The sequence below is a fragment of the Orycteropus afer genome, unplaced genomic scaffold, assembly GCF_000298275.1.
Source record: "Orycteropus afer afer isolate SDZICR_OR568_19922 unplaced genomic scaffold, OryAfe1.0 scaffold00368, whole genome shotgun sequence".
In the NCBI taxonomy this organism is placed as follows: domain Eukaryota; kingdom Metazoa; phylum Chordata; class Mammalia; order Tubulidentata; family Orycteropodidae; genus Orycteropus; species Orycteropus afer.
In genome coordinates this window covers 2,784,278-2,794,021 of record NW_006921955.1, presented here as the reverse complement: position 1 = coordinate 2,794,021, position 9,744 = coordinate 2,784,278, and the positions used below count along the sequence as shown (strand labels likewise).

General features: G+C 50.9%; 1 protein-coding gene across 1 annotated transcript; it reads right to left on the bottom strand.

Moving 5' to 3' along the window:
- Window positions 1-351: 351 nt before the first annotated feature.
- On the bottom strand, window positions 352-9,190 carry CARD19 (caspase recruitment domain family member 19). The gene is made up of 6 exons (XM_007953022.1): window positions 9,180-9,190; window positions 7,420-7,597; window positions 3,553-3,706; window positions 1,551-1,610; window positions 1,160-1,231; window positions 352-467 (listed from the first exon to the last, which is right to left on the bottom strand). The coding sequence occupies exons 1-6, from the start codon at window positions 9,188-9,190 to the stop codon at window positions 352-354; spliced, it is 591 nt and encodes a 196-aa protein (XP_007951213.1).
- Between the last annotated feature and the right edge of the window lie 554 nt (window positions 9,191-9,744).

Below are 9,744 nucleotides of genomic sequence, written 5' to 3'. Positions count from 1 at the left end.
GAGGGCCTGGGAGGGAAGAGGCAGGGGAGAGAACTAAGAGCCCTGGTTCCATGTGCAGGGCAGAAGAGCAAGGCCAGTGGATAGCCAGAGTCAGTCACAAAGAAAACCCTCCTGGAAGGGCAGAGTGAGACAGGACTCTTGGCCATTTAATAGCATTCAACTCCTTCATAAGGCAAAGTCAAAGTGAGTCTCAGAAATGATAGTTAAAGCCTTTAAAAAAAGAAACACTCTGGTCCCCCAGCGAGTGAGTGAGCTGTGTGCTGGCCGAAGGCAGTCTTGGCAGGCTGGGTGATTCCAACAGGCCAGTAAGCTAGGTTGAGCAACAGGCAGGGTCCAGCATCCAGGGCCCTATCAGGAACTCCCCAGATTGCCCGCCAGGAAGGTCAGCAGATAGCGGCTGACATGCCTCTCGATGATGATGGGGGAGAAGCCGAGGACACGCCGTGCTCCTGGCAGGACCTTGGGGTCTGGAAGGCATGACAGAAGGGGAGGAGACAATGAGGGGAAGCACCAGTGCAGGACCTGCAGGTCACAGCTCTCACTGAAGACATGCATGTAAAGCCTGCCCTCCCGCTCACCTGAGCCTGCCAAGGACTCGAGGTGTGTGAGCTTCCTGCCCATCCTAAGTGGTACTGCCTGGAGTTTTAGTGGAAATGACAAGTTACTAGCAAAAACACTGGATTCTCCAAATCTCAAATGTGTTACCCATGTCAGCATGAAGCCTAAGAGTGGCTAATGCTGCTGTGCTCACACCTACCCAAGGGCTTCTGCATTTACCTGCAAAGGGCTGGGAAGGCCACATAACACAGTCCCCACACAGGACAGCACCCATGACACATGCACATGTTCCTTGTAAACTCAGTGTACTCAAGAGGTGGGGAGTAGGCCCAGCCTAGCTGTAAGGAGAGGGGACTCCTCTTAGGGCCTGGGAGGCTGTGCTGAAACCTGCCCATCTGGTGAGGGTCTGAGTTGGCAGGCCTACGTCCTCAAATGCAGAGGGTCCCTGAGTGTATGTGGGGCTCAGCGCCCATACACAGGGCCAGGGAGGGCAGAGCTGGGTTACAGTGTTTGCTAGTCTCCTTAGCTAGGCAATGGGCACAGCTCTGGGACGTTCTAGTGTGCTGAGGACATCTGGAAGGACCCGATTTGAAGGACCCACCTGGAGGGCAGCAGTACATGAGCAGGGCCAGTCCTGCGGCCACACTGAGGCAAGCCAGAAAGCCCAGGGGTCCTAGAGAGAAATGGGCATGAGTGGGTGGGGGTCCTGAAGCTGTATAGGGGCTGCACTGGCATGTGCTCTCTGTGCTCGGAGGCAGGCTGTCTGGGGGCCAGCAGAGACCACAACAGCAGAAGAGGCCAGTTAGGGCAGGGATGCCAGGCCCAAGGAAATGCCTGGAGGGCCTGTCAGCGAGCACTTTAGAAGGAGTCTGTCCATCAACAAAAGCCAGGAATGAAGGATGGAGGAGGAGCTGGTGCTAGGGTGGGGTATTGGGAGGCAGAGGGAAAGAAAAAGAGAAAAAGACAGAGTGATGGTGGAAGGGAGGTGTTACCCCTGTCACTCAGCTCCCATCTCTCCACGCCTGAGTCTAGCTCTGTGCCATCTGAGTTCTCTGGAAACAAAATCACAGAGCAGGTTAGTTGTGGAGTGGGCCAGGGAGGATGGTGGATCCCACACCCTCAGCCATCACCCAAGGGGCAAGTGTTTGAAATTGAGTCATTGGGGGTCCAGGGAGGCAACGTTATATAGCACCAAACTATGTCCATATGGATGGGCGGGGGTCAGGCACGTAGCCAGCTGGGTGGCACCTGCCCTCCTAAACCATACTCCCTAGTCTGAGAGCACCATCTTCTTTGCCCAAACCTGTGACCCAGAAGGCATAAGAAGGACCATAGTATACTATAGCCACACAGCACCACAAAACACTGCATGTTTTAAGTCCAACTAGTGTTAAATCACAATTGCCTTGGCAGCCTGTACTTGGGGGTGCAAGGAACAGCCTTTAGCCAAAGATGCTTCCTCTCTAAACTCCTGTTTAAGTGGCCAGGAGGTCTACTGAGTAGCACGTTGAACCAACTCAAAGGCACCTGTGAGCCAGGAGAGGCAGTTCACTTTAAGCAGGGGTGTGGCATGGTAACATCTGTTTTGCACTTGATAGTTGGGACGAGAGCACGTCGCCACTGCCCTGAACTCAGGAAAAGCCCATCTTCCCACCTTGCTCTTGAGGCCACACACTGCCCACAGAGTGGCCTTTCCTGGGTTTTCACCATGTCTGCATTGGCCACTAGCCCTCAGGGCTCTGAGGAAAGCTAGGGTCATGATAAGTGATCTAGGTGAGCCATCCCTCTCTGTGGGCTTCATGAGGGTGACAGGACTGTGTACTACAGCCCACCAGGGCTACAGGGAAGAGGCCTGAGGACATGTCTGTGTCTGTGAGTATAGCTCTGGGACCTAACCACTGAGAGACTCCCACACTTCTCAGGTGAGGCCCCAGGCCTGAGGGAGCACTGTCAATAGGACAGCAACCCCACCAATCAGCAATAGCTGGAGACACACAGCACATACAGCTTTGACCTGGCCTTTCCATCTGAGAAATTGTTCTGCACATAGTGGCGTCACTAACAGGGTGTGGAGTCAGGGGAGGGAAATGGGCACAGATTCCAATTCCTGACACTTTCAGAGGGGATGACAGCAAAATGACCTCAGGGTCTACAGCAGTAGTGGCAGAGGCAGCCAGGTTGTGCTGCAGGTGGTGTCACTAGGGTTGGTGATACTTGTCACCCAGTGCAGTAACTCCTCACCACCAACAACCCCCACCTAATCTGCCAGACAGGGTTCGGGTGGTCAGCCAATACCTGACATTGGGCAGAAAGGAGAATCTCCACCTTGGCCAATGGGAAAAGAGAGAAACTGGGGAATCCTGAGGGGTAGGGCTGGGAGGGGCTATACAGTGGGACACTGGGCCCTGTGGTGGGAGGGCCCTTCCCTGCCCACCAGGGGGTGCTTCAATGGCCAGCCTTACCCATGGAGAAGTAACTCATGTTACTGCACTGGTGGTAACACCAACCCTACTCATGCCACTGTCTACAGAAGTGTTCACATGTGGTGGGCATTTCACTGGAGAAAGCCCCCAGTGAGGAGGGGAAATACTGGAATCTTTATAGAGCACTAGGCAGCTATGGAAAAGAGCAAGGCTGTGCTCATGAACTGATCCAGATGGTGTCCAGCTCTAGTAAAGAATGGCAGAACTGCACATATGATATGCTACTCTTTGTTAAAAATTAGCACAAGAGACGGACAGAAACATGTGCACGCAATACTCTCCCTGGGAGGACACATGAGAAACCGCCAATAGCAGTGGTGTTTAGGGAGGGGCCGTGGATGGGGGAGGCTCAGACCTTGAGCCCACTGCTCTGACTTGCTGGGTGCACACAGGATTACTGCTGACAGCTGCCAAGACTGGAACAGGCAGCCTAAGGTGTGCTGGGGACACTATGCTGAGTATGCACCCTGGCATGATGGGGGTTGCAGGGGCCCTGGATGCAGGGACTTACGCAGAGTGTGCCGGCTGGGCAGGCAGCTGTGTAGGGGCTGGGCATGGATATACAGGGCACGGTAGAACTCCTGGCAGTCACGCTCACCGCTCTGCTGCAGGTGGCTCAGGAGATTGCAGAGCCGTACACGCACAGCCGCCTTGGGGTTCCGGAACTGGAAGGAGAGGGAGAGGCCAATGGAATCCAGTGGAAGTCAGGCCAAGGGTAGCTGAGGCAGGTCACCCCACACACATACCAGTACTCAGCCTCAGCCTCTTCATGAAGTAGAGATATACCACCTCTAGGGCACTAGGAACAACCACAGCCACTTACCCTGCATCCACAGTGTTTGAGCCAGGGTGTGTGGTTTTAGGGTCACAGCTCTCCACCCACACCCTGAGGGTCAAAATAACTACCCACTCCATGGACAGGAAACTGAAGCTTGGGGCAGTCATAAAGAAAACACCGGGCAGAGACTAACTCAAGTGGTTTGCTGTGTAGCAAGTTGCCCCACTTTTCTGAGGGGGTAAGGAAACCTAGACGGTATGGTTGTGACAGGAATTACTGAGGGAAAGACATAAATAAATTTCACTATTTTGCAGTCTATAGGAATCTAATTCAAAAGTAATTTAAAAAATAAATCAAGGGTTGAGGAAAAAACAACAGGCTCTTTCGGAGGCATGCTGCTCTGCCACCTGATGGCAGTACGCAGTTCTGCATGGCTATGTACAATCCTGCGTGAGCCACAAAGTGCAGAAACTACAAGCAAAGAGAGATGTGTGAAAGTCCTCCTCCCCCAGGATATGTGGGAGAAAAGGAATGTATGCTTTAAGTAGGATGTACAGCAGAAGTCTCACTTTTTAAATTTTTTTTTACAATTACCATGTATTAGCTTTCCCATTATAATACTAAAATATGGATATGAGCTTCTTTTTTTTTTTTTAAATTACTACTCTACTTTTGTAAGTTAAGGAAGTGTCTCCAGTCCCGGGAGCTCTACGTCCCAGCCCTCAGGATAGCCTGCATGTGGCATCGTTACCCCCTGGCTCCAAGTGAAGAGAGGAGAGCGCCACTTAGGGCCACCGGCTAGGAAGCTGGACCTTGACCAGAAGGTCAAGCTGGCCTTTAGCTCTGCCCCATCCCCCAGAAAGTCTCCCTCCAGCTGTCAGTTGGCCTGCTCAGGCAGGACATGAAGCTGGCAGGGAGGAAAGTAGGTGGCAGTGCTCACCAGTCTCCCACAAGGCTTCCTGAAACCTAAGATACATTGATGCCTGCAGCGCAGGTGGGAATGTGTGTTTGAGGGCTAGTTCCTTGTATTTCAAGTACCACTCCTCAGCAGGGTCGGCTATGCAGGGAAGGCGAGGCTGACTCCAGAGGGGCCCAGAGGGCAGGCTGGGGCTGTACAACTGCCACAACAGCTGCCCACAGGCACCCTCCCTGCACACAGGGAGGGGTGGGAAGGCGGTTCTGTACCCCATGGCCAGTCCTGGCTTTGACACTCCCTAGATAGGCAGTAGGAGCTCTAGGGGTGTAGTGCCTAAGGCATCTGACTGTTAACCAAAAGGCTGGTGGCCACTCCTTGGAAGGTTGGGCAATCTACTTCTGTAGTGATACCACCTCGGACACTCAAGGAGGGGTCGCTGTGAGTTGGATCCGACTCGACAGCAGTGAGTTTGGTTTTGGTTTTTTTCTTAGATAGGCACTGACCCAGCTTTCAGTGCCTTAACACCTCCTGTTCAATGAGGTGACAAAGGTGAGAAGCCAGCCATCATTTAGGTAAGTTGGGGGCACACAGTGGAGGACAAGGTGAGGTGGCTCTCAGCAAATGTACTCCAGTGTCTCATGTTGCCTGATCCTCACAACCCTGCAAGTACAGAGACACACTGTGGTGGCGAAGTTTGTGTGTCAACTTGGCTAGGCCTGGCTGAGTGGCTGGGCAGCTGGATGTAGTATTCATCATGATGATACTGGTAATCAACTCCATGGTGGAATCTATTGGGAGCAGCTGAGTAGCTGCCTTTAGGTATGTGGTCTGCTTCCAATATATAAGCAGCAGCTTTGAGAATGGGCTCTAGCTTATGGCACGCTTGGACCCTGCATGTAGCCATGTTGCTGTTCTGCAGCCTGCCATGCTCTGCTGACCTTGGGACTTACAATGGATTTGAGTTAATGGCCGGCTGTGTGGTTTGGTAACATTGGGACAGTGTCATCTTATTTGTTGACCCTGCGCTTGTTAGCCTCAGCAGCCAGTAGCTACCTAAGTGAAGAGATGCCTTTAGCTTCAGTAGGCTGGGAGCAAGAGGCAGAGCTAAAGCCCAAGGTCGAGGGGCTTTCACACAGCCCCTAGAGCCTGGCACTTTGAACTCAGACTTCTATCCTCCTGAACTGTTAAGAGAATAAACTCCTGTTTGTTAAGGTCATCCCATTTGTGTTATAATCTTGTCAGAGTGGCACTAGGTAACCAGAACACTCACCATCCCATTTAACAGATGGGGAAACAAAGGCTCTGGGAAGGACAAGTTCTTGTCAAGCTCTGTCTGGCCTATTCAGCTTGGGGCCCTGTTAACACCTACTACCTTGGACCCTCTGCTGCCTCACCATGGTGTGAGACTGGCAACCTCACAGCCCAAGATAGTGAAACTTGTAATTAAAAGGAAAAACGCAAACGTGGAGCTCTCATTTTAAACTTGTGGAAGATGCAGGAAGAAGAGCAGTGATTAGGGATTGGCAGTATGGGCAGTGATTGGTCTACCTCTATGAGTCTCCCTATGTATGCCCACCTCTCAGGCCACAGGGTTGGCATGCTGGACCCTCACCCCCAGGCTCTCCAGTATCAGGTTTGAGGATACTCTTCTGTGGTAGTTAAGTTTTTGCGTCAACTTGGCTAGGCCTGGTTGAGTGCCTAGGCAGCTAGATGTAGTTATTCTCCATGGTAAGACAGATAATTAACTCCATGGTGGAATGTATTGGAGCAGCTGAGTAGCTGCTTTAGGGATGTGGTCTAATTCCCATATATAAGAAGCATCTTTGGGAATGGTCTCTAGCTTATGGCACACTTGAACCCTGCATGTAGCCATGTCATTGTTCAGCAGCCTACCATGCTCTGCCAACCTTGGGACTTTCAATGGACTTGAATTAATGGCCTGCCGTGTGGTTTGGTGACATTGGAACTATGCCTTGTTACTTGTTGACCTTGGGTTTGTCAGCCTCAGCAGCTAGCAGCTGAGTGAAGAAAAGCCTCCAGCTTCAGTGGGGAGCAGGAGGCAGAGCTAAAGCCCAAGGTTGAGGGACTTTCACCCAGCCCCTAGATCCTGGTACTTTGAACTTGGACTTAAAGCCTCCAAATTGTAAGAATAAACTCCTGTTTGTTAAAGCTATCCCATTTGTGGTATCTTCTTTTCAGAGCAGCACTGGTAACCAGAACATCTTCCTAGGGAGAAGCAGAAGTACACAGGATCACACTCCACCACAGCCGTGGGCATAGCCCACACACAGACCTGCGGCCAGTGTGTGAGGACCATGGACTTAGAGGTGCTGCTGAGGGCTGCTCAGCATCCCCTCTTACTACACTCACAACAACCCACAAGTAGCAAATGGGGAGACTTAAGCCTAGAGCTTCACTGCCTGTCACATATACTATCTCCTGCAACCCTCATGGTAACTTGGGAAGAGCCAGCAGCCTAATTTACAGATGAAGGACTAAGGATGAAGTTGACTCTCCAGGCCCAAGGACACCCGAGGAGACAGGTTTTGGATGTGGGCACTCCCAAGGCCAAACCCGAGGTTTGTAGCCTCCATGCAGCCCTGCTTCTCTTGTAAGATGTAAGAAGAGACAGGAAGGGAAGCCAAGCACAGCCCTGGCCCTGCCCACCCTCACCTCCTTAGCACCTTTTCAGCCTCCTTATTGGTGAGAATCTGTGGGTAGTAGCGGTTCAGCTGCAAGATGATCTTGTCCACCTGCTGCTCACTCAAGCGCCCGTAGCCTGTCAGGAAAGGCGTATCCTGGACCAGGCGATCACAGTAGGTCTGATCTGAAACCCAGAGGCAAGCATGGCAAGTGAGCAGGCTTCATATCAAGGGGCAGAGTGGCACAGCCTCCCACTCACAAAGATGCCAGGCTCACTGGCTACAGCAAAGTTCCCATGCCCACTGGTCTGCTCCCTAAGGGAATGCAAGACTGTAGCACCTTCCAGAGTTTCAACAACTCTGATGTCCCAGCCTGCAGGGAATCCTGCAGAGCCAGGCACAGTACCACATCTCCAACCCCTCACCAAAGCAGGTGGGGAGGTGAGTGCAAGAAATCACCCAACCCTGAGGGAGCAAGTAGTTGCATCTGTGGGCTCAGGACCACAGTCACAGGGGACACTGAGCTCAACTGTTGTAATATACTACACAAAAACATTGTTCTACATCTTATTTTGGTGAGTAGCAAATGGGGTCTTAAAAGCTTGCAAGCAGCCATCTAGATGCAACGATGGGTCTCTCTTCGTCTTGAGCAAACAAGAATGAAGGAAACCAAAGATGTATGGAAACAATTAGTTCCAGGGACTAGTAGACTATGCGATCCTCAGCCTATATGACCATGAGACCAGAACTAGACGGTACCCAGCTACCACTGTCAACCACTCAGAAAGGGATCAAAAGGGATCAGTGCAGGAGATACTGGACAGAGTGGGAGAACACATGAAACAAAACTCAAAATCATAAACAAAGACCAAGTTTACTGGTCTGACAGAACCTGGTGACTTATATAGACTTATATAGCCCCTAGTTACCCTCCAGGTCTGAAACTGAACTCTCCTGTGGCTTCCAGCCAAACAAGAGACAGGCATATAGGGTGATCATTTACATGAGGTAGATACACTCCTTAGAGTGATTGATCGTGGGGGAACAGAAGGGCAGTGTTTTCACAGGGAGATAGTTCAGGGGACAGGAATGCATAGGAAAGAACACAGGGAAGAGGTAACTACAGGGAGGAAGTTAGGAACAGAGCTGATGCATTGTGGGAAACTGCAGCTAATGTCATGAAACAAAATGTGTATGAACTGCTGTATGGAAAATGAATTTGCTCTATAAATTTTCACTCAAATCACAATAATTTTTTTTAAAAAGTCTCAGCCAGGTCTGCCACAGGGCAGGGTGGAGCCAGGCTGCCAGGCCAGAAAGTGCCATACCCTTGGCCATCAATGCATTGCCACATGATTGATGATAGGAAATAAACTCCAAGAAGCCAAGTGCCCACTCTCTGCTGGGTCCTTGCAATACCATTTGCAAGTACTCGGAGACAGGGAGAAGGGGATGGCCTAACCAGTGGTGACCCAAAATCAACTCCACAGCTTCTACTTGAAGCCTCCAGAGAGACGACAGATACAGTGACCTGGGGCACAAGGGGTCTGAACCAAGATTGCCACAGAGCACTTTATATTTGCAAGGACAAAGCAGCACAATTGCCTAGGGGGGTGGGGATGCTTTCTTTTTCTTTTCTTTCAGAATCACCATTAAAGGATCAACGTTGCGTTACCTTTCCCATAAATAACATGTCTTTAAAGCCGACAGGGAGTGAAGGTGGGTAGACAGGGAGGAGGGGCATATGGCCCCCATGCTGGTACCAGCACAGTGAAGATGTATGTCTCACTGTAGTGGCTTACCCAGGTGCCATGCGCATAGGCTCTCAGGCGGACATCCAAGTGCCTGAGCACAATTGCTCATTACAGCTTTCATCCTGCTGTGCTCACTCTCTGCAGTGGCTCAGTGCAGTTTCAGGTCTACATGATTTCTTTTAAAAAGTGTCTCTGAAAGTTGGGAGTTGCCAGTTCTGAACAATTTGGCTAAAATTGTCTATTCTTGTAGGTAAAGAAAAAGGAGGAAGAACTATTTCTTCTGAACAAGAAATAAATTCTGTCCCAAGAGTCTGTGATTCAAGAGTCTGTTGTTGTTGATATGTGCCGTTGAGTCAACTCTGACTCATAGCCACCTATGTACCATAGAACTAAACTTGCAGCCACTGTGTCAATCCATCTCGTTGAGGGCCTTCCCTTTTTTTGATGACCTTCCACTTTACCAAGAATGATATCCTTCTCCAGGGAATGGTTCCTTCTGACAACATGACCAAAGTTGGTGAGACGAAGTCCAGCCATTCCTTCCAAGGAGCATTCTGACTGCACTTCTTCCAGGACAGATTTGTTAGTACTTTGGGCAGATCACTGGTACTTT